General features: G+C 35.0%; 1 protein-coding gene across 1 annotated transcript in view; it reads left to right on the top strand.

Annotated features, from left to right (window-relative positions):
* Positions 1-673: 673 nt before the first annotated feature.
* COL3A1 (collagen type III alpha 1 chain) overlaps positions 674-24,993 on the top strand; it is a 41,622-nt gene continuing 17,302 nt past the window's right edge. Inside the window, exons 1-26 of the mRNA XM_037043778.1 lie at positions 674-892; positions 11,125-11,327; positions 11,588-11,638; positions 12,066-12,179; positions 13,456-13,536; positions 15,482-15,535; positions 16,214-16,267; positions 17,037-17,090; positions 17,856-17,909; positions 18,075-18,128; positions 18,753-18,806; positions 19,239-19,283; positions 19,418-19,471; positions 19,907-19,951; positions 20,495-20,548; positions 21,143-21,241; positions 21,784-21,828; positions 21,988-22,086; positions 22,283-22,336; positions 22,459-22,566; positions 22,788-22,841; positions 23,712-23,810; positions 24,112-24,165; positions 24,326-24,424; positions 24,760-24,813; positions 24,912-24,965. Of these exons, the coding sequence (XP_036899673.1) occupies positions 808-892; positions 11,125-11,327; positions 11,588-11,638; positions 12,066-12,179; positions 13,456-13,536; positions 15,482-15,535; positions 16,214-16,267; positions 17,037-17,090; positions 17,856-17,909; positions 18,075-18,128; positions 18,753-18,806; positions 19,239-19,283; positions 19,418-19,471; positions 19,907-19,951; positions 20,495-20,548; positions 21,143-21,241; positions 21,784-21,828; positions 21,988-22,086; positions 22,283-22,336; positions 22,459-22,566; positions 22,788-22,841; positions 23,712-23,810; positions 24,112-24,165; positions 24,326-24,424; positions 24,760-24,813; positions 24,912-24,965 (1,875 nt within the window). The 5' untranslated portion in view covers positions 674-807. The remainder of the gene's footprint in view (positions 893-11,124; positions 11,328-11,587; positions 11,639-12,065; positions 12,180-13,455; positions 13,537-15,481; positions 15,536-16,213; positions 16,268-17,036; positions 17,091-17,855; positions 17,910-18,074; positions 18,129-18,752; positions 18,807-19,238; positions 19,284-19,417; positions 19,472-19,906; positions 19,952-20,494; positions 20,549-21,142; positions 21,242-21,783; positions 21,829-21,987; positions 22,087-22,282; positions 22,337-22,458; positions 22,567-22,787; positions 22,842-23,711; positions 23,811-24,111; positions 24,166-24,325; positions 24,425-24,759; positions 24,814-24,911; positions 24,966-24,993) is intronic.

Below are 24,993 nucleotides of genomic sequence, written 5' to 3'. Positions count from 1 at the left end.
AGCATAAAAATTTGATCTCTCACAAGAAATCACCCTTTGGCTGGCTAAAGAAATGTGTGAGGAATAGAAACTGCAATAGATAAGTATTTGACTCTTAAAATGCCATTCAAACACAGCTCAGACACTTATCTTTGACATTTGCCTGAAATTAAACTTCCAGTCCCCAGGGTAGGTGGGTGAGTAAAAGGAACAACAGGCTTTTCTTTCAGTTAATCTTTTACATTTTCCTCTTTGCATTGAGTTAGAGAGGAATCTGGCAAAATCCACATGTATATATTCACACACACACATATATAAAAAAACTCCTAAGAAGGTAAGATTTGCAAATTAGCTATATGAAAGCAAAGGGCACCAAGCAGTTTTCCAAAATGATGCAGGTAATGTCACAAGGAAAAATAAAAAAAAATACATACATTTAATTATTTTACTAAAATTCAAGGCACAGCATTTTGATATATGTTCTTAAGTTACATAAACATATATGTAACAAACTTATATGTAAACAGATGCACACAGCCCCAGATGTGCTATTTTTCTCTGCGGGTTGTGTCTTCTATAAGGAAAAAAGACGTATTAATCATTTCTCTTTCTGCTAAGGGGATGGGTGCTGCTCTCATATTTCAGAAAGGGGCTGGAAAGTGAGGGAAGCCAAACTTTTTCCTATTTAAGGCCAAAGCAGAGGAATCTCAGTGGCTGACTTTTATGACGGGCCCGGTGCTGAAGGGCAGGGAACGACTGATGGTGCTACTCTGAACTGCTTTTCTTTTCTCCTTTTTGCACAAAGAGTCTCATGTCTGATATTTAGACATGATGAGCTTTGTGCAAAAGGGGACCTGGTTACTTCTCACTCTGCTTCATTCCACTGTTATTTTGGCACAACAGCTCCCGGAAGGTGAGTAGATACTGATTGAAAAAAAAACCAAACTTTATGGGCTTTTTTCTTTACTTCTGCTTGCAAAAAAGTTATCAAGGAGAAATTAGTCTCCTAAATGATCATTTCCTCTGTAAGTTCCCAATTGTGAAGCATAGAACTGACCATGATAGTACTTTTTTATTACATTTGCTCAAACAGTATATTGTCATTTTTGTATTTAAAAGTTCGCTGGTTGTTTAAGATAAAGATGCTTTTGTACTAATTTGTTTTCATGTTAATGGCACTGGAAACTCTTAAAATGGCCTTAAAAAGTTCCCCTCTTGTATTGTTAATGTCTTGGAATGCTTCCCTGGGCAGTCTGGACGTTATTGGTCTCCTGCAATACGTTTATGCTTTCCTTTGTATGCTGGGCTCTTTGTAAGGACAGAATATCGAGCATTGTTTTTCCAATAAGATAATGCATTTAAAAATAGCATGCATTAAGAATGGTCTAAAAGAAAATACTACACATTATTAGAATTTCTGAATAGACTTCTGTAAAATGGAAACAAGATAATAATATCTCAAACCTTTAGGTGAGTTCAAACTGCTCAAAATCTTTCATAGTTCCTATCTTTCTTCTGTTTCAAGCTCTTACATGGTTGATTAATACCTATTTTCTAATAGTTTGCTGTTAAAGATCTAGTGTTTTACATTAGTTCTACATTTTTATCTACATTCGCATTAATAAAGAGAATATTTCACATCATATCTGCCACAGAAATGTTTGACTTCTGCAAACAAGGTAAAGACACTGGTACTGTTTGACTTCAAAAAGATTAATTTGTTGTATTTTCTAATAAGTACAATGATTTTTATGTTTCAGTTTCCCCAAAACCACATTTGTCTCATTATTTGATTATTGAAAATATTCCTTTTAATTCATATGTTTCCCTTAGTCATGAAAATACTGAGCATGTTGGAGTAAAAACTTAAATAGAAATAAATACTTAAATGTCATATTTGAAGGTGCTGGATAGAGGAAGGCATCACACATCAATTTCTTTTTGCACATGAATGTAAGCATCAAAAATGCTTACATTTAAACCTATAGTTTTTGCAAACATGGTATCCAAAAATGGTTTCCTTTGTTTTTAGTATCAAATATTTTTTATGTCTTCACAGGTCATACATGTAGATAGGGGGAAACACCCAATGACATTTCTTCAGTTATATTCAGTCTATGGTCACAAAAGAAAAGAAAAGAAACACCCATTCTTTCTTGCTCCTTTCATCCTCTCACCCCCCCTTATTCCTCTTCTCCCTCCCTTTCCCCTCCTTCTTATGTCTCCGCCCCCTTTGGCTCCTTTGCACTTCCTCTTTTAATTCTTTCACTCATCACCCCACCCACTTNAAATGTCATATTTGAAGGTGCTGGATAGAGGAAGGCATCACACATCAATTTCTTTTTGCACATGATCAAAAATGCTTACATTTAAACCTATAGTTTTTGCAAACATGGTATCCAAAAATGGTTTCCTTTGTTTTTAGTATCAGATATTTTTTATGTCTTCACAGGTCATACATGTAGATAGGGGGAAATACCCAATGACATTTCTTCAGTTATATTCAGTCTATGGTCACAAAAGAAAGGAAAAGAAACACCCATTCTTTCTTGCTCCTTTCATCTTCTCACCCCCCTTATTCCTCTTCTCCCTCCCTTTCCCCTCCTTCTTATGTCTCCGCCCCCTTTGGCTCCTTTGCACTTCCTCTTTTAATTCTTTCACTCATCACCCCACCCACTTCCTAGGCAAGCCTATCTCTCCTCACCTCTCCTCCTCTCTTTTCCCTTTCTCTGCCACCACCGCCCCCATCATCACGTGTCCTCCCTATTCCTCCATCTCCTTTCTTCTCTCCTCTGGCCTCCTCCTCCTTTCTTTTCTAGAATCCCCAATCCACCATCTTCTCTTATTATTCTTTTCTTCCCCATTTTTGCTCTCCCAGAAGATGCTATAACTCCCAGTGCTTGGCTAGATTACCAAGTGACTATTACCACACCCCCATCTCACTAAAGATTTTTATCTTTTTCAAGCTCTTAAGTTTTTCTGATTTCTGCAAAAAAAAAAAAATCATAGAGTTCTCATTTATTGGAAAGTGTACAAACCTTTGGTGTTAAGTTCAAAGACTAGACAGAATGTTTGTAATTGCCTAGTAGTTATAATTTTTATAAGCATTATGGCTGTTTTTCTTCTAAATCCAAACTTAGGGAGGAAAAAATGTTTGATACCTACATTATGTTTATATCACATGATTTTCCTTTTTCTCTTTAGCTGCAGAAAATAACAACTATAAAATTTTGCTGACACATTTGTATGCTTTTAAGTTCGAAAGAAGTTTAAAGGGATTTTGTTCAGCTTATTGTTTTTGTTTTCTGTGAAAAAAAGCTTAGGTATTTTAAGATAGGGCATCTTATGTTCCTTATAGGTTTTACAAGAAAATTCTGCTGGTAGGCTGGCTTTGGGGAGGTTACAGGAGGCAGCTGAATACACGCATGTAAGGAACAGTCATATCTAGTTCTGGGGTGTGGGCTCCTCGGTACCCCCTGAGAATCTCAGAAAGAAACGGCACCGCCCTGATGGACCCTGACTTCTAGTCTACCAACATGCATTTCCTGGAGCATAAAACATGTCCTCACAGAAAATTGTCACATTTTTACAAATTTGTGAAAGTTCTATTTAATTCATGCATTTCATCCCACCAATGGAGAAATGTGGTCTGTTTTATATTTCCTGTCCTTTATAAACACGCCAAATTTTAAGCACGAAGAGTCACCACCTAGTGGCTGACAGGCAGATTTGCATAACCAATGCCAACATAAATGTTACGCACAGCTGGATTTCTTATTTTATAATGAGATTTAAAAATATTACATGTATACATTTTAAATACTAAATACTACTTTCCCAAGAATATAAATGCATTACTGATAACATATTGACAAATACATATACTTACACACAATAATAACAATATTTAAAGGCTATTGGGAAATAAGTTTGATATTATGGCCATTTTCAAAATTCCACATATAACTGTTCCATATATAGTATATAATGACTTTTTAAAAAATATTTTCAAACTTTGAATGCAGTCCTTATTTGTTATAAGTATTTTAGTATCACTTATTGGATAGATAAATGGAAAGATATTACTAAATAGTATTCATTAGAGCAGGGAGATAAACTATATTTTAATTTAAAATGTCCTAACTTTTGAGTTTATATTTTGAGATTCTTATAATCCCACTGTGAAAATGGACTGTGGGCCCTCAATTGTTTTAGAATTACAAACCTGTAGATGGAGTCAGAAAATTAGTTTCTCGTTACAGGTTAGAAGATTCTTAGAGAATAGAAGCTTCTAACCTGTAGTAAGAAAAAGAGACCTTGTCACAGATTGAGCAGCATTCCTAGAAAATATGTGAGCTAATGCATTTCTAAAGGTAACAAAAAAAGGTAGATTTTTTGGTTGTTAAGCACTCCACTTTGGATTGGTAAATCTATTTTTTAAACAACAGACTTGCTTATAACTTAACCAATAAACATTCAGTTCTGTAATGTAAATTCTAAGTAAATAAAGTATTCATACAAAATATTGTGTTTTTCATTTATGACAACTTGCATTTCCTTATTACCTCCAGAGTATTCAGTATCAGATGATCTAAAGACCTGTAGGTAAATGGAGACTCTGATTAAATCCTGGAATTAAACGTCTCAGTATCACAAGAGCCAGCACATCCATTGGAAAAATTCTGGGAAAGACGAGTGTGATTATGTGCCTCTTAACTAGTGAAGATTCTGGGATCAATATCTTATCTACAGGCTTATTTTTAAAAATCTAGAACCATTGGCTCTTTTTCCCAGTAAAGCCAAGACTTTAGATAGCTCCTCAGAACAGACCCTGTTCCGCACCTACAGAGCTGCCGGCCAGACCTGAAACTGTCACGCAGAGAGAAGAGTGCCACCTACTGAAACCCGGTGGTTTTCATTGTGGACGATGATTCCTCTCTGGTGCAGAGTTCCAAAGGTTTTATAGCCCGGCCCTTTCATTCTGCAACATCAAAAGATGTCATAGTCTTGAAGTGATTAAAGTGGATTGCTTAAGAGTTATAGTTTAAACCTGAAAGATGTTATTGCCTTTACTGGACATGAAGCACATTTGTAAAGTTTTCAGGTCTACAGTAACTTTCTGGAACGGTCTCAGTGGACTGTTTCTTGTAAAACAGTTTTCCCTGGAAAAAGTTCAGTCCCAAGGTTTTCCAAATTCAAAATGTGTGTGTGTGGGGGGGGGGGGGGAGCAGAAGGAGAGGTATAGCGTTAAAAAAAATCCAGAGTTTTGAAAAGGAAAACTTGGCCTGTTTCATGTCAAGATGACAACGGAAAAAATGAGATAGCTATTCTTACACAAATCGTTTGTTAACGGCAGTTTGGGGAGTTACATTAACCACTAGAATGTCTGTCTGTGCTTAATGAAAACACAGCAGAAGTGGATTCCTTTCAGATTAACTAACAAATCCCTTGTACTTTCCATAACTGAGGTCAAGAACTGCCGTTTAAAATGTAATCTTAATGAACAAAAGGAAAAATTCAAACAAGAGGGCAAAATTAAAATGCTCAAGAGATGTAAAAATCAAAGATAAAAGATCTAGAAACTTAAAAATTCAAATTGCTTTTTTAAAACTCAAATTGAGAACTAACTGCTTCGGTAAAATAGCATTTACTCTTTAGAGACTTTGTTTTCTGTAGTATTTGGTGTGGAGAATGGCAAACAGATTGGATTTCTCAAGTTAATGAGAACAAGAAAAATTCTCTTTGGAGCTACATGTTTAGTTCATAATGTCTAATTCAGAAGGGAAGCATCTGATGAGGTTAGAAGTTTATTAATATGAATTATTAAGTATTTTCTGAAAATGAATGTCTTAGCATGACATTCTAATAATGTTTTTGACGTTGGATACAGAAGTATTATTATCAGTGTGTTGTTGTTGCTGTTGGAATCCTAGTTTTCTGTATATATGCTGGGTTTTCCAGTCACATGTTAATCTTGGTGGTGGTCTGGATGTGATTAGGGTGGCCTTGGAGATGTAATTCTTTTTCATAAGGTCAGGAGAAAATAAACAACAGAATTTAACTCCAGATGTTAGCTTTTTTGTTTGACACTAGATAGGAAAGATATTCTGCAGAAAACTGGTATCCCTTTGTTAAAAAAAAACAACTACCCTTTTTAGACTCCGATTTAAGCTTGCAGGGTTTAGAGATGATAAAGAGACAGAGCTTTGAAGTTGACGCCTTTAAGCCTATCCTCCCCTGGAACCTGCAGAAAGGGACTGGAACAAGGTAGCTGAGAGTATCAAAGTTAGAGACAGCTTTCCTGGATTCAAAGCCTAGCTCTACCCCTTACTGTATAATGTTGGGAAAATTACTTAATGTCTCTGTGTCTCAGATTCTTCATCTGTAAAATGAGGATTATGATAGCATTTTTATATTAGGGTCTTTGGGAAGAGTAGGTAAACAGATAGGCCAGACACTCAGAATACTGGCTACAACATAGATACTATATAAGCTCTGTCTAACATATTTTACTAAAACTGAAAAATAAAATTACTGGATGGAAGAAATTCAAGCACTGAGTGATTAGTGATAATAAAGGTAAGATACGAGATTTTGGTTATCAGATATAACATTTAAAGATATTTGCAAGCCATTATAAAAAAGTAGTATATATTTTATTAAGAATTATACTGTTTATCACTAATCCAATTGTATTGCAATACCATTGTTGATTGTTAGATATATGATGACTTTCATTTTAATTCTCTAATTATTCTTATTTTTTGCAGGACAAAATATTAGTCACCTAAAAGGAAATTTCTAATTGGAAATATAAAAATCATATATTTATAAAAATAAAGAGAAAACATCTAGGAATGATGATTCACAAAGTTTCTTAAGATTTTTTGGTGGGAACAAGAATAAGAAGAATCTACCTTGTTAATGCAAACATTTTAAAATTAAAATTATCCACTTATATAGGTCTATAAATTTTTCCTTCAAAGCCCTTTTTGTTAACTAACATATTTAAAAATACCCCAACAAAAATATAAGCAGCAGAAATATATTTAATAAAATATATGTTCTCCAAACACTAGTGTCAGTTAAAAGCTAAACATTTCAGTTGGAAACGATGTGAATGCCATATATTCACTTACAGAATGTTCAAACTTTTAAAGTAACAGAAAAACATGTTGTGATAACTGACATACCACATCTATCAGTAAAAAAGAGAAGACAAAATATTAAACTTGTCATTGAAACTAAATAACTAAACTAAAATTTGTATGCTTTTAAGAAATGCTATTTTACCACGAGAATGGAATTTTGACAAACAATTTGCATTTTTTTCAGTCACAACAATAAGATCAGCATAAATTAACATTTGAAGAATGAAAACAGAAAGGAAACCTTTAAGTATATCTAAAAATATTAGATTATGTTACTTGGTTTTATTTTTCTCCAAAGTTCCAAAACAGAGAGCTAGGAAATAAAAGAAGGTACAAGTGAATTACGTCATATATTAGCTTCATTTTGTTTTGTCATTTAAATCCCAGTAGAAGATGATTTAGACTAATGAATTGCTCATGTGACCATAAATAAATTTCAGGGCTGTACTTGGTAACAGGAACCAGAGACATCAAGTAACATGAGAGGTGGAGTTAAAAATTAATTACAAATTGGAACAGGGAGAATTAGCTTAAGCAGTTACAATAAGGAAAGTAACTGGAAAAACTATTGCTTGTCCAGCAGTGAAGATGGGATTATTTGATTTTTTACTTAACATTTTTGAAAAACTAGTTAATTTTTTAAATCCAAGTAGGTCTGAGTTTCGATGTCTCAGAAAAGAAGGGAATGAATGCTACGAGATGACTATTCTTTATAGATTCAATTTTCTATTCCCCATTTCTACATGTTGCAAGTGGCTCCCTGGGTCATTTTATCCCTCTTAAAAACAAAACATTTTCCCCCTTAACTGCTATGGTTTCCCCATGTAAGTACTAGGCTACAAGACTAAAACTGAGGGCCAGGAAACATCTGTGTGAGAGTTTTAGCTTCTGGGAGAACATATTGCCAACCGTATTTTGTCATGCACAGAGCATGAAATTAGAGGAAACTGCAAAAAACTCGCCATTCTTTAAAAAAAGTAACTGAGGTAATGCAATAGAGAAAAGTCTGACTTTCAGACTTTCTCAGTTTCTGCAGGAACTAACTCTTCAGGAGAGCCAAATTTCTTTCAAATGTCTGTGAAATAAGTTATAGCAATACATAAAACTGCATTAATTATTAATTTTAAAGCATTCGCACTTTCTTTTATTACTTAGAGCAGCATCACTTTAAAAACTATACTTTAAAATAACTTTTTATATTGAGACCTTTGTGTTTTAAAAAATATAATGTACATGTTTTCTAATAAAATTTGGAAGCAGGAGGTTAAATAACAGTTTTTGTTTATATAACATTGGGTTTAACCCAATTCTAATAAATTTATTGACAATTTTAATAAGTCGATCATGGTGCTCATTTATTTAGTAGTTTTCAGAGCAAATGGAAGACACTTTCTAGTGATGTGGTGGCACTTCCATGGGGCATAAACATGGGAGGGTGAATACGAAAGGAAAAAATTATATCAATTTTAAGGCACTTGAAGAACACAGGAAGAGAAGATATTTAAAATATGAGCTACTTGATCCAAGGGTAAACTATTAGCCTCATTTGTCTTTAATGTCGTTGGAATTCAATGACTAATTTTTATAACAAGTCCTGTGTTAAACATGGGAAAATATTCCTGATCCAGAGGCAAACAGCTGAAAGAATCATTAGTATAAATCAGTAGTATTTTCCCCAGATTTACTGAAGTATCAGTGACAAAAAGTTGTATATATTTAAAGAGTACAATGTGATGATTTGATGTACATATACACTGTGAAATGACTACCACAATCAACTTATAAAATGCGTCCATCACCACATGTAGTAACTTTTGTTTGCATGTATTATGAAAACACTTAAGATCTAGTCTCTTGGCAGATTTCAAGTATAAATACAGTATTATTACCAATTGTCAATGTTCTGTATTCTAGTAGTATTCGTGAGGGGAAGGGAAGCCTGAAATCCACATTATTAATGGGGAAAAAAGATTGAGCAAAACTAATCTATTGGAACATTTCATAAAATTAGTTTAGAGAAAAATTTTAATATGATTCATTTTAAGAAAAAGAGGCCAATGCAAAGATCAAAGAAAGTATTTCATGCAAGTTTATTAAACAGGCTTCCATCTCATTAAAACCCTCAGGTCTTTTCTGGAAATACAGTGAACTTAGTTCTTAAAATGTCAGCTATGTTTAGAGACAAATGAGTTGAGTGCTTAGACCCTCTTATTACTGTTCATAATAATATGAAAACTTGTGTTTGCACCTCTCTTAAGCATATCGTTCTTAACACTATTTAAATAGGTCTGCTTCATTTGCATTAGGTATGTATTTAGAATTCAGCTTTTATGCTCACTGAGTAAAGGGGAATGATCCTTTAAAAGCTTAGACAATATTTCTTTCTAATATTCCCATATATTTGTTTCAAACACGCAGGAGGAACTAGAATAACTTTTTCTGGTTAAAATTGCAATAAAGCAATCACGCTTTCTTATATTAGCTGTAGACCACAATGGATAATTGTAACACAAAGAAAGAATTTTTAAACTTCTTGAATCCATCAAGGGTACTGCACAAGATCATGAAAGCTGAATCTGCATGCATAAATGGAAACAGGAGTGGAGGCAATTTTAGGAGGCTGTGGAGTCCACAGGTTCTGAAAATACCCTTTTCTGTGAACTTTTAACAAACCAGCTAAAGCTGTAAATCCAAAGTATTTTAGCATAAATTTAAGTCAGTTACTTCAGATATGGAGAGAACATAGAAAAGGGAACTTAAAAAGGTGATGTGTGTGTATGTGACTGTATGTAGTATTCAGACAGAAAAATCTCAGGACCCACTCAAAGGCCTCTTGGGACAAGGGGGCAAAGTGTGGTTCTCAACTGCTTACCTCCTCCAGGGAGGCCTCTTTCAGCGGACATTTTAAGATCTTGGCTCAGAGAAAATAAAATGAAAGTTCACTTTTTACAAAAATACAGATACTCAGCAGTAAGTACATCCTTCGTGGTTGGCAAAAATGTTTGCAGATATTTAGGAACTTCTTACTTATTTACTCAATGCTGGCAAGCCATCATAGTAATCTTCAAGAACTAAAGTTGTACTGAACCACAACCGCAACTAAGGCTTTAAGAATCGAGACCAGGTTTTGTTTTGGCAACCCCTCAGCTGATTCATTGCTAATAGCTGCTGAAACCGTCTAAAATTATGGTTGAAGCAAATTTTTGACCATTTTAAGCTTCAAATACATGTTCATGATTCATACTTCTCCTATTATTTTTACTTATTTCTTACCAATATTTGCTTTTAAAAAACACCTCCTTTTTTGTAATTTGGAAATCTTTTTGTACCCATATGGGATATCCAATATATTATGTTATATCGTGTTGACCTAAAAGCCCAAAAGACAGTGATACTCAGTATATACAATGCGCTTTGTTAATGCTTTCCCAGGATCCTGGAAGAGTGTTATGTTGCCAAGAGCAGCTGAGTTTTCTTCTGAATTTCTCAACTAGATTAATAAAATCCAGAAAGTCTAAAGAGGTAGTAACAAAATTACCTTATAATTTAATGCTCCCATCTACTGTTAAAGCGAAGAATAACAATTGAGTCAAAAGGCTTGTTTTTGATTGCATAATTAATAAATAAATGTTTGTTAGTGTGATTTGCATTGTTGTTAAATTCTTACTGTGAATTAAATTAAAATACTTCCTGTCTTAAGACAAATTTACTATGGTGTGCCAATGTGATGTTAATACACAGATTTGGTATTTTAAACAATCTCTTACTACTTAGCAAATTATGTAGGAAGAATATGATATTCTTGGTCATTTAATTTGTAGATATTTTTGCATAAGCATATTCATAAGAAGATACACATTAGTTCAATGAAAAGAATATATTATGTGTTTCAAATTATCTCCACTTTGCCCATTGGAAACAGTTTGATAGCATTATGAAAATCAAATTTCAGTCAAACATGAGAAAACATAATACCGTCTTGCTTATTTTCCAGTTATCGACGGAGGATGTTCCCATCTCGGTCAGGCTTACGCGGACAGAGATGTCTGGAAGCCAGAACCATGCCAAATATGTGTCTGTGACTCAGGATCTGTTCTCTGCGATGACATAATATGTGATGACCAAGAATTGGACTGCCCCAACCCAGAGATCCCGTTTGGAGAATGTTGTGCCGTTTGCCCTCAGCCTCCAACAGCTGTGAGTCTAAAGAAAATACATGGATCTTCAATATTTATATTTAAATATGTGACCGGTTCCTGTATTTTAAGGGTCTAAAAAGAAGTGGAAGTGGTGTTTGTCAAAAAACCATATTATATTACAAATAAAAGGTGTATGTTCTGTTTTAAAACTAGAGATTGGATGCAATTTAGGATAGGAAATAAATGTGCAAATTGGAACACACTGCATGGAAAAGCTGTCTCTATGTCTTTTTAATCTGTATCTTTTCCATTCATTAGCCTACTCGCCCTCCTAATGGTCATATACTTCAAGGCCCCAAAGGAGATCCAGTAAGTAAATGTTTTTTAGCAGAATGAAATTAGTTTCTTAGGTAGTTTGCTTTTTTTCCCCTGATAACTCTTTTATATTTGAACTTTCATTATGTATACATTTCCTTTGGCACCACATATTTAAATAATGATGCAAAATAAACTAATAATCCATGATTGCACATGTAAAGATTCAAGTTTCCCAAACTCTATATAATGTCTTCCTCTCCATTATCAATTTGAAAAAAAAAGTAAAGGTCAATAACAATGGAATAAATGACAGTGAAAGTTTTCATATGATTTGGTTTAAAAGGTATATATCCCCAAGAAAATGTATTACTTATATTGATTCCTCATATTACAAAGCAGAGAAGCTACAGTTTGATAATGATTCTGAGACACTAGGACTTTTCACTGTTTCATTCATTTTTGTCTATGATATTTTTAGGGCCCTCCTGGTATTCCTGGCAGAAATGGTGATCCTGGTATTCCAGGACAACCAGGTTCCCCTGGTTCTCCTGGCCCCCCTGGAATCTGTGAATCTTGCCCTACCGTTGGTCAGGTAATAAATTTCTGGACAAAAAGTTTCTCTATGTTAAAATACCCACTTATTTCCTTTTCTTTAGCCTCTATTACATCTCATTTTTGTGGGTTCCTTATCTCTATTTTCTGATTTCATATATTTAACAAATTCTTATTTAGTGCTTATAAGTGTTGGGCGCTGTTCTAAGCCCCTTATAAATATTTACTCTTCCTTCTAATGCTCATGTTATTGCTACAATATCCTCACAAAATTTCCCAACTTCTTAGCAGGTGTTTAACACATGCACCATGTTTGAAAAACGAACCATCAACTTCTGAAAGAATTAACCTAGAGAATTTAGGAATTGTTGAAACTATTTCCCGTACAACCCCAACAGTAAAGCATCTTAAACTTTGAACAAATAGCAGCTGAAGAGCTGTGAACACTTCTTATTGATTTCAAATCAACGGGATTTTTCATACTGTGCATTGACTCTTGTCAAGCCTTCACAGCACAACCTGCTCTTCTCGAAAAGCATGGCAATGAACTAACTCTTCATGTAAAACAAATAACCAAACAAATAAATGAAACAAAATTTCCATTGTGCTAGAGTAAGGAGAAATTCAAAAACACATACAGAAATTGCTACAAGTTTTTAAAAAAATTTCAAATATGAACTCAACAGGAAGCAAAGGGTATCATCTAACTTATTCTTATCCTGGTATCAACAGAACCCATCGTTAAACCTAAAATTCAAAATAGAACAATCTCTCCGAGGAAATCCAATAAACACATGAGCCTTTCTCTTATTCATCTGCTAATATTCTATATAGATGTTTGTTTTTGGGTGAATATGTTTGCCACACTAACCGAAAGCCAGGGAATATAAATTTTAGTTATTAACTGTCGGGAAAATAATATGACTTCATTTTTCTGCTCAAAATGAGGTCGTATTATACATGCTCTGAAACCTCTTTCAGCCTCAATCTATGATCTTATGTTTCTAATGCTGAGGATATAGCTTAGAAATAATATTTTGGGTAAGAGCACATAAAAACAAGTTTGAGATTAATATTGCATGTAGTAAGCTGAATGATTTGTGAAATACAAAGCAACTATTTCTGTAGAATATCTAAAGCTACAGAGAAACAGGCTAAGCAAGATAATTAATAATACATATCACATCCTCTGCCACACAGAAAGTTCTTCTCAGTGGATGGTAGGTGTTGCACTCACTTCTAAATGCTTTTGTAAAAAAAAAAAACATGATTTATACATCAAAATGATTGTGTCTGTCTGATCTTTTTTGCTACAGAACTATTCTCCCCAGTTCGAATCCTACGATGTCAAGTCTGGAGTAGGAGGAGCAGGAATGGCAGGCTTTCCCGGGCCAGCTGTACGTACGATCGTTTCTCAGCATTTTAGAGAATTGTTTACTCTTCCACTTGGTGAAATCTCAAATGGTTGTTCTAGCGGTATAGCATATAACGCAGTTGTAGAAAACAGCTTGTTCTCTGTTAAGGCTGGGAAGAAAGTGGTAGGGTTATCACGATCCTTCTATCCCAATTGTTCCCTCACCACCGCTCATTTCGTCCTGTTTGCCCACTCGTTTCTTCCTTATACAACCGCCCACACTAGTGAGGCCCACCTGCCTTCAGGCTTAGATCTCACACTCATATGTTCTTAATTTTAACCAACTCTTGTTTTTTTTTACTTCCTCTTTTTCTCTTTCTCACCTAACTTTTTTAGAATCTTCTTTCAATGGCTTTTCATTAACTTGTGATGAAGGTCCAATAACACCATCTGTCTCACTTTAAACCCTGGAATCAAATACAATTACTCCCAGAATTCATCAAATCTTTAAGTTCATCTACCATAATAATAGTTCTTTCCATTGTACCCAAAGGGTTTATAGAAGAAAACAGCAAAAAGCATTGAAATCCGGGCACAGAGACGTGATGCACAGTGTCCCATGTAAATGACCCTGTTGTAGACAGCCTCTCAGGAGGAACAATGCTAAGAAAGGTTATCATTTCATTTCCAGGAAAAGGTACATAAGTATAAACAAAACATGATGCTGTCTTCTCAGGGATTATGAAGGATTGTCGCTCAGATCACTGGACCCCATATTTGTGACTTCTAGAATAAGAAAGGACAAATTTTAACTAATATATCCAAATGAGCAATTCAAGATAGAATAATAAAATTCACATAAAGTAAATTGCAAAGACTTTTACCAGTCTCTAAAGTTTTAGGGGCTGTGATTTTATATGGGGGTATCTTTCAAAGCCAGAAGAAAAATTATATTAACTCTGTTAGCACCTGGTCTTACTTGGCTATATTCATATTACGAATCCTATTATTAAATCAGATACACGGTTTTTACTTTAAAAAACCTAAAAAGCCACCATGTTTGATTTGGCTTAGTGGATTGGGTGCTGGCCTGTGAACCAAAGCATCGCCCGTTCAATTCCTAGTCAGGGCACGTGCCTGGGTTGTGGGCCAGGTCCCAAGTAGCGGGTGCATGAGAGGCAACCCCACACCAATGTTTCTCTCCCTCTCTTTCTTCTTCCCTTCCCCTCTCTCTAAAAATAAATAAATAAAATCTTTACCAACCCCCCCAAAAGCCACTAATTAACATTCCATAAAAGTAATTACAAGAGAAAATTTAATTGCAACTTGGTTTTATAAATTTATTAACAGTGTTTAAAAAGTACGTGATGACACTGAACTCTTTTCCTTGGTTTATGGTTCTGAAAAATAATGTCAATTGATTATAATTGCAATTCATCATGTTGATGAGTCTCATATGCCCATCTAAATCTTTATGTCTACATAACTTAGTTATGTAATTAAGAATGTTTGGGTTGATTTACACCATTATTTTTAGAAACTAGGTTGTGTAGTATGCAGATAACTATTTTTCTGCAATATGTTGGACTACCAGGCCAAAGAGAAAAAATGCTTCTTCACTTCTACCAGTATCCTAGCATTGAAAGGATTTTCATAACATTTTGCGTGTACTTTTTTCACGTTTTGAACCCCCAAATGGGGGTTCAGGCCAACATTTTATAATATTTATGAATAATTTTTCTTGATTGTGTGGGAATTTCATTTAGAGTGACATTTTGGTAATACGGTCATTGTAAATAAGTATAGTAAAATATAATAAAATGACTATAATAAAATAGCCATGAAGAGTTACTACATAATAAGGTAGATTGTTCACATTTTTAAAGGTATTAGTATCTTTCCTAAACAAAGACCTCTCTTTGATGCTCCAATAAAGAGTATTTCCAGATGCATTTACTTTGCATTTGTTCTTCAAATTTGCATTCCAGGGCCCCCCAGGCCCTCCCGGCCCCCCTGGTGCCTCTGGTCATCCTGGCTCCCCTGTAAGTATCACCATCAGCGGTGTTTTCTTCTTCATGCATGTTACATAAATCAAGTTAATACAGAGCCTGCCGTGATTTAGCCGTTTCAGCGTGCGCAATCCCAACTGAGTACCGATGTCACAACCAGGAAACTCATTCCTGCAAAGATGTTGGAATTTCATATGTAATTCCTTTCCACCAACAACTATTAGAAATTCAAACTTTGATAAAATTAAATCACATGTTTCACTTGCAGGTAACATGACTAAGTTTGAAACAATTCAGTTTCAGTGGAATGAAGTGGATGAAATGAAATAAATTAACTTTATTCTGATTTGAAAAATTTTGATTTTAATAATTATAAACTGGAATAAAGTTTGCTTACTACACCTAAATATACTGATTTCATAGTGTCTTTAAAATATAAATGAATTAGTGGCCAGAGGGGAGAGGGGAGGGAATTTCAGGGGAAAAAGGGGAAGGATTGACAGGAACTAATATAAAGGACACATGGACAACAACTAAGGGGGGTGGAAATGGGAGGGAGGTGGGGAGCACTGGGGGGTGGGCTGGGATGGGAGCAAAAGACAGAAAACTGTACTTGAACAATTAAATAAATAAATAATTTTTTAAAAAGTAGATGAATTATATGAAGGTTAAGTTACCTTAAAAATATTTACATATTGTTTTATCCACTAGGGTTCTCCAGGATACCAAGGTCCCCCTGGTGAACCTGGACAAGCAGGTCCTGCAGTAAGTAACAATTATATCTATATTTAATAAATTGAAAATTCTATATAGAAACCACCTCCATTTTCTAAAATATAACTATAGGTTCTACAATGTATAGATTAAGTTTATGCTTTTAATTTATAATAATAAATGGTATTTTAATGATAGTTGAATGGGTTTCACAGATCTTTTGTATTCTTTTAATGGTTTAAATATCTTGAAGACACTATCTACTCTAGGAAACCTCTAGCTAATTAACAATCAAAATAGTCCACTTACTAGTGTGGCTACAAATCCTCTGTCTCTTAAATATAGATTTAATTTTCCTATAGCCACTTAGTTCACCTTTTTATCTATTCTTCTGAAATATAGTTTTTAAAACTTAATTTAGTAGTAATGAACATAATTTAATAGGCTTCTCCAAGAAAACATACTGTTTAAATAAGCAGGTAAAGTGAAGTTTTTTTAATATTTCAAAAACATTAGAAAATACTTATATAATTAAAAATTCAATATCTCGAAGATGTAGGAGTGCATCTAAGTTTGTAAATACACACATGCGATAGAAAACATAGATGCATGCTATTTTTAATTTTCATTAAAAAAATTAACAAACAGTAAAAACTTGATGTAAGTACATACAACTCAATGTGTTATTTTCTTAATGAGAAATACTGAGAGTATTTTCTAAAAGGAGACTGCTTCCAGTAATACATATAATGTGTAATAACAGATTGACCATAACAGAAAAATCCGCACATTTATTTGTTTTTTATTTTCTTATTTTCAGGGCCCGCCTGGACCTGCTGGTGCTATGGGTCCTGTCGGTCCTGCCGGAAAAGATGTAAGTTTTTAGGGATTGAATGGGGATACAGCACAACTCAACTTAGAATATTCTAAATGGCATACACCATACACCACAGTGTCAGAGAGAAGACCCTCACTCAAAAGTCGTTAGTACCTTAATGGCATTTTAGCTCCTATGAACCTTTGGATATCATATAGTATTTGCATAACTACATACACCATTTGTTAAGTACCAAACTAGCAGAACCCACAAAAGTGCTTCTTGACTCTGTCAAGAACATCCAGTGACTATACCACTTAATGGGAGAAGATAAAACTTTCTTCGCTTTGCCTCTTGTAATGGAGAAATTAATATCAGTACTTTTTGGATTTCAAACCCTATAAATACCTTTATTTAACATTATGCTATTTTTTCTTTCCCATTTAATTTTCTTCATTTTAATTTTCTAAGTTGATTTTTATTGTATTTTTCCCATTACCCTTTGTCCCCCCTTACATCCTGCTCCCCCCCCCCACAATCACCATCACATTTAATTTTCAACTGCAAATTCTTCTCCATAGATTGAGAGAGGGTCATATTAATTCAGTGATGAAAGATACCTCCATTATTCACAAGTTCACACTAAGGTGGGAAAAGCCCTCCTTATTTCTTCTGTTAAGAAAGTTGATTTCGCAGTTATGTTTACCCCAACTCATTTTCATGAGTTCTTGATGAGAATAGTGCAAATTAATCAGTTTGTTAATTAGCTATAATGTGTTTTCACTTATACAAACACTATGTATTGTTTATTTCTCTGAATAGGGGGAATCGGGAAGACCCGGGCGAACCGGAGAGCGAGGACTGCCTGGACCTCCAGTAAGTCATCAGCATCCACTGAATTAGTTGCAGTAATCACAATGGTCTTAGCGTGGAAATTACTACATAATTAAATTGTACTAAACTTTAAAATAGAAGGCATTTTAGTACTGGATTGTGATTCTCTCTGACTTCATTAAAATCTTTTCTATTCATTAATTTTAGGGTATGAAAGGTCCAGCTGGTATGCCTGGTTTCCCGGGTATGAAAGGACATAGAGTAAGTAGAGTTTCTAAATTAACTATAAGCTGTTTCATTTGGCAGCATGTACTCACCTAACCAATACTATTTATTGGACATTGAGTATGTTGCAAAAAATGATTGATTCAAACAACAAACTAGTTATTTTATACAAAGTAAGTAAGCTGATTTTAAGTGCATAAAAAACTTAGGAAAAGTAATTTAATTTTCTTATCATGATTGTCAGAAAAAATATAAGAATGTATTAATTATGCATATTGTTGACTCAGTCAATATGATTTACATGTAGAATTAAGCAGTTTTATTCTATGCGAAATATTAGGTAGATTCAACCAACTGAACCAAAAATCTATCAACTCAATATAAAGAAAAATCAATGAAACTGATATTTGCTGCTCTACAGTTAAGGCAACATCTTAATTGGACTAAATTATAATTTCTAATTAGGTTGGGTTTTTTACTATAAAATCAATGTTAAATGTTGTCAATGTAATTAAAGGAGTTTTGCATTATTTAAGTTCATGTTGAAAATATTGTTATGTGGAAAACTAGTAACAAAAAAACTCAATGTAAAGTTTTCAAGCATCATGTAGTATTAATGAGTACATTTTTAATATGTTTACTATTTTTATTATTTCATAGGGCTTTGATGGACGAGACGGAGAAAAGGGTGAGACTGGTGCTCCCGGGTTAAAGGTGAATTGCAGCAATACCCTATTGTCATAAGTAGTAAATTTATTTAAATGTTATAGCTAAATTTAAGGTTTATTAAATTTGGGATTTAACTTTTCTGAAATTTACCTGAATTTTGCATTATAAGAACTACATAGTAGTGACTAATTGAGACGTTCTATTGAAGCTTCCATGAAAGTTGATAACTTGAACTGTCTAGATTAAAAGTGAATGAACATCTCTTGAGTTACTCATTAATTACTTCTGTTTAATGCACAAGTTTTTAAAACACCGAAGCTGAGATTTCTCGTAAATAAAAAAATGCTACAAACATTTAATATTGTTAAAATTGTATCTCTTTTTCTTGGGTTCCATATTTTTCATAACATGCCATGCTTAGAAAACTAAACATGTTCTTCCCGTTACATACAGTGCTAATACATTTTATATTTCTAGGGTGAAAATGGTCTTCCTGGTGAAAATGGAGCTCCGGGACCCATGGTAATTATGTTCCCTACCTAATTCTGTCTTACTCTTAGTCTCCATCGAACCCCATAGTTGCTTTGCTCTCTCAGAAGCTGTTCTTTGGCATCTCAAGTTGCGTGTATAACCATATTTTCGCCTGTATTGTGTAGGGTCCAAGAGGGGCTCCTGGTGAGAGAGGACGGCCAGGACTCCCCGGCGCCGCGGTGAGTGTTGTGAGCAGCTTAGCTGTCACAACCCAGAGTTTTACAGGCTGCGACAATCTGCTGAAAAACTGCTTTTCTTTAGTTATCACACTTAAAGTTACCTCCATAAAATTTTAGTCCTGATTATAAGAAAACCAATGTTTTAGAGTTATGATCCTTGTTGAGGACATGTTTGAAGTATGAACTTTGCGTATGTTACAGAGACATTAATTCACAGTTTGTAAAATACAAAATGCAATACTCCTGTTAGATCATTGTTTTATGTATGGGTTTTAACCATTTGACTCAAACGTGTGTAATCAGTGTGCAGGTTTTAATGTATTCAAGGAAAGTTAACTCAATTGGCATCTCAATTAAGTTCATTTTAATCACAGTATTGCTTGTCACTAGTCTCTCAGAATTTAGAAGATATTTAAGACAAACTTCTCTTCCTAGGGGGCTCGAGGGAACGATGGTGCTCGAGGAAGTGATGGACAACCCGTAAGTAATCTTTCATCTAACTCCGATTTGCTTTAGGGTAATGAGCGACTACCCTGGATTATGCAATATTAGAATAATATGGATTAGAGACCCCAAACTCAGCATTGTTCATAAATAGATGATTCATAATGACACTAAACTCATATGTAAAAAATCTGGAATCAGTTCATTAGAAATGCTAATCACGTAAGCAAACTTCTGATACTCTTATACTTGGCCAATTGCTAACATCTGTGTGGTGTTTGCAGTGTCCGCGTTCACCCCACTTCAGAGGCAAGAGTTCAGGGTGAACTGACCTGCCTACGGTCATAGGATTTGGGGCAAAGGTCCAGAGCAGGGCGAGATCCAAGTTTTCTAACTTTAGATTTTACTCCCTTTTTATATTACCACATTAATTCTCCACATAATATTCATTCACAAGCAAGAAATACTATTTTCACATGCATAATTGTCTTCCATGTTGGGTATGTTTATTATTCACTAGTAGTGTTAGCTTTTGTATACTTGATTCAGAGGTCTTGAAATGGTATTTAATGTTTTCAGGGCCCACCCGGTCCCCCTGGAACTGCCGGATTCCCCGGTTCTCCTGGTGCTAAGGTAAGCATGTATTTCTGTAGAAGAATATAAAATACACCTCAGAGACAACCAAATTATTGGGTGGCTTCTTGAAGATAATTTTTTACCAGTCAAGTGGATATCTCCTATCTATACAGATCTTTAGAGACCTATTCTTTTTCTTAAATTAAACTTATTGGCAATAATATTGATTAATAACATGTAAATTTCAGATGTTCAACTTTATAATATGACATCTGTATACTTTATTGTGTGCTCACCACTAAAAGGCCAGTCTCTTTTTGTCGCTTTGTGTTTGTGCCCTTTTCCTCTCTTTCTGGATTCCAAGGTGTCTTATACCAGGCACTCGGCTACCCTGATATCTCTTCTGATGCTGTTTCCCCTTGCCCGGTCATTTCTAGAACACACAGACAACACAGTCACACACATAGTTACTGTTTTTCTCTGCCTTTATTATTAATGGTTCACAGAGTATATGTAGACATCCCTTAGATAAAACATGTATAGTCATTCTACTTCAGCCTTTGAGAAATGGGCTTAAATAAGACTGAAAAGTAATTTGGCTAAGAAATTCAAATGGCAAGAATAATTGACTATCCAGGGCTTATCCCTTAGGGTGAAGTTGGACCTGCAGGATCTCCTGGTACAAATGGCTCCCCTGGACAACGAGGAGAACCTGGACCTCAGGGACATGCTGGTGCTCCAGGTCCTCCCGTGAGTAGCAGACATGGCTATTGACAAGGAGAATGTTGCTACACTCATATCATGAAAGCATATGTTCTAATATTGCTATTAATTGAAATTGGTTTTTTTAAAAAAAATCTTGCTTAGTGCTCTGCAATGACTTTAATGTGACAAATACTGATTTGACTGGTACTGAAAATGGTAGTTTTTGAGGTCTGCACTCTTCTTGAATCTACAAATTTAATATTTATAAGATACAGAAAGAATTAGAAGATAGTTCTTGACACTTAAAAGCGTATGTCCCAAACTAATCACCAATAAAAAATTCAGAGAAGAAACCAGACTAAACCTCTTCCATTTGTTTATTTAATAATTCAGAAAAATTCACACGATCTCTATTTATTCAGATAATGATAACAGTTCTGCCTACATTTTATGTGTTGCACTGTAATTGGAGGAATCTCCTATAAAACACAACACCTACCAGTAAATTTATTTTGCACATATATAAACAACTTCTAATACATATGCACTATTTGCATTATTATCAATAGGCTTTGTTTCCCCTTTAGGGCCCTCCTGGGAGTAATGGCAGTCCTGGTGGTAAAGGTGAAATGGTAAGATGCCCCCACCCCTCACCCCTCACCCTCATCTCACCCCACACGTGTTTTAATTTCCTTTATTTTGCATGACAATACATTTGCGATGCTCAAGCTAGCTATTCAGAAAAGAAAGTTCTTGTTTGGCTAAGGTTTGTCTTTTGGGGTTGGTTTTAGGGTCCAGCTGGTATTCCTGGAGCTCCTGGACTGTCAGGAGCTCGGGGGCCTCCAGGACCGGCTGGTACCAATGGCATTCCTGGACAGCGAGGTTCTCCAGTAAGTTACCTATTTTTCCTTTGTCAACTGAAAAGTATGGCTTTATTTTAACAATAAAAATGTAAACAGCAAGCTCTTTACTCTTGTTCAGTTGAGTTTATGTTGATTTCACTCTCATTTTATAATTAAATGTTACTGGTGATGACTTTGTTAGTCTATTCTCCCTGTTTTTAAACCAAGATTTTGTTTAATTTAGGGTGAACCCGGTAAGAATGGTGCCAAAGGAGAGCCAGGACCACGTGGTGAACGTGTAAGTATTACCCTAACAGGTTTGACTATCTTTTAGAAAAATAAAACATAATTAGAAAGTAAACAGGTAAGAATTTTGCAGTCTAATTCAGTCACTATTCCTTTGTTGGCACCCCACCTCAGGGCGAAGCTGGTACCCCAGGTGTTCCAGGAACTAAGGGTGAAGATGGCAAAGATGGTTCGCCTGGAGAACCTGGTTCAAATGGACTTCCCGGAGCTGCAGGAGAAAGGGTATGTTTTCCACAGGCAACTGAAAGGCAAACAACATTACTATCACCCATATAGAAGTTCACCTTCAGGGTGAAGCGACCATGCTTTTTCTTACAATGTGTGCCCAGTCCCATATATTGTTTTGCAGCATTTTATAACATGAAAATATCTCTATTGCCATTCAAGAATTATGAAAAGTTCTAATGCTTTGCACTGAAATATTTGACTTTCACAATTTCCAGGGTCAACCTGGATTTCGAGGACCTGCTGGATCAAATGGCCTTCCAGGAGAAAAGGTAGAAAACTTGAGTGTCTATTTTTATAAATGCTAGTACTAAAAATAGGCATATTCTCCTATATAGTTTTTCATAATTAAAACCTAAATATCTCCAAGAAATATAATAGAGTTTTCAAAAAATTAATTTCCAGTATAAAACAATGATCCCAGCCCTTGACAAACCATCTTTCTACCTTTGTAACTAAAGTCACTTAATCTCTATAAGAATATTTTAATTTACCTGTCAGTTGGGAAGTATTTATCTCAGCCTCATGCCTAAAAATTCTTTGAACACTCTGTATAGCATATTTGCATATTGCTATGCAAATATGATTTCATACCATCAAAGACATTTAACTTTATATTCATAGAAATATATTGTTAAGCCACTAAATATTGTCTTTTTAACATATGATGTTTACCAAAGCTGCCTCAAAATATTTCAAATATAACAATCCAACTCATAGTTAACGGTGATTTTATACTGTTAACTGTATTTTATACTGAATTTTATACTGTATTTTATACTGAACATATCTGCTTTTTATTTTTAGAGGTTTTATTTATTTATTTTTAGAGAGATGGGAAGGGAGAGAGAAAAAGAGGGTGAGAAACACGGGTGAGTGACAGATACATCAACTAGTGGCTTTTCACACGCCCCCCCCCCACTGGGGACCGGGCCTGCAATCCATATGGGAGCACTGTCTGGAAATTGAACTGTTGATCTTTTGGTTCACAGGCCAGCACTCAATCCACTGAGCCACACCAACTAGGGCTGGCTAGCCCTTTTTAAAACTGAGTGAAGTTCTCTAGTTGAAACCAAAATATTGTTAATATCTAGGTCAACAAAGGCTCATTTCTGTATTTGTTGATTCCTTTCACTATGTAGGGTCCTCCTGGGGAGCGTGGTGGTCCAGGCCCTGCAGGGCCCAGAGGAGCTGCTGGGGAGCCTGGCCGAGATGGTGCCCCTGGACCTCAAGGAATGAGGGTAAAGAGAAACACTGTTACTTGTTAAGGGAAAAAAAGTCAAATTAAGAAGGTTCAAAGTCATCTTAATCAGACTGCACCTTTTATAGGCTCATAACAAAACAAAGAAGTTTTAAGAAAACTTAAGCTGGTATAGATTTTACAAGAACATAAAATAGAACACTTGACTAAGACACTTTACTAGAAGAAAAACAATGTGCACATATGTGACTTCATATGTAAATGGAAATCTCAAAGTTTTATAGATGGATGTATGTTTTTAAAATTATTTTTAAAATACCTGAATGACTCTTTCAATTTAGGGTATGCCCGGAAGCCCAGGACCACAAGGCGGTGATGGAAAACCAGGGTCTGCTGTATGTACACTCTTAACATCTCATTTTACAAGCCCAGTAAATAATGGCATGCATAGTTGTATCTCTCCTTGATGTACATTTTATAGCCTTGATATGCATGCTATATATTTTGATCATATTTTATTAATGTAATTTATTAATGTAATTTTTTTCTCATTAGGGAAGTCCAGGAGAATCTGGTCGTGCAGGTCCTCCAGGCCCATCTGGTCCCCGGGGTCAGCCTGGTGTCATGGGTTTCCCTGGTCCTAAAGGAAATGATGTGAGTTCCTGCCTTTAATTCTTCAATAACTATTTGACAGAAGGCCTTTTACTTTCCAAATGGGAGTACAGAAATGGTCAAAATTTGACCTCTGCTACAAAGCACAGAAGAACATATGAAAATCAAAACACTATGGGACAAGGGAGTTATAAATTTTTTTTGGTAGAGCTCTTGGGAAAAAGTGGCAATATTCATGGAAACCTAGTTATAGAAAGTAGTTTTTGGTTATGAGTGTGTTTGTGTGTGTGTGTGTGAGAGGCAGGTCAAAACTCTGAGCAAACAATATGATGAATTACATCCCTTTGAGAATTAGTAAATACTGGCTGTGTTTTTAGGGTGCTCCTGGCAAAAATGGAGAACGGGGTAGCCCTGGAGCTGCTGGCGGTCCGGTATGAGCTTTCATCAACTTCTTTCCAACCTTAAAATACAGGCACTCATCTCCAACCCTATGACTTTTCTCTACTTCCTTAACTGCTTTTCTCTTTAGGGTCCTCCTGGAAAGAATGGTGAAGGTGGACCTCCGGGACCTGCTGGACCTTCTGTAGGTTAACTCACATACATTGCACATG

This window comes from Sturnira hondurensis, unplaced genomic scaffold, assembly GCF_014824575.4.
Source record: "Sturnira hondurensis isolate 20B ecotype Veracruz unplaced genomic scaffold, ASM1482457v3 Scaffold0004136, whole genome shotgun sequence".
Lineage (NCBI taxonomy): Eukaryota > Metazoa > Chordata > Mammalia > Chiroptera > Phyllostomidae > Sturnira > Sturnira hondurensis.
The sequence above is the reverse complement of the archived record's forward strand: the minus strand, read 5'-3'. Positions and strand labels throughout refer to the sequence as shown.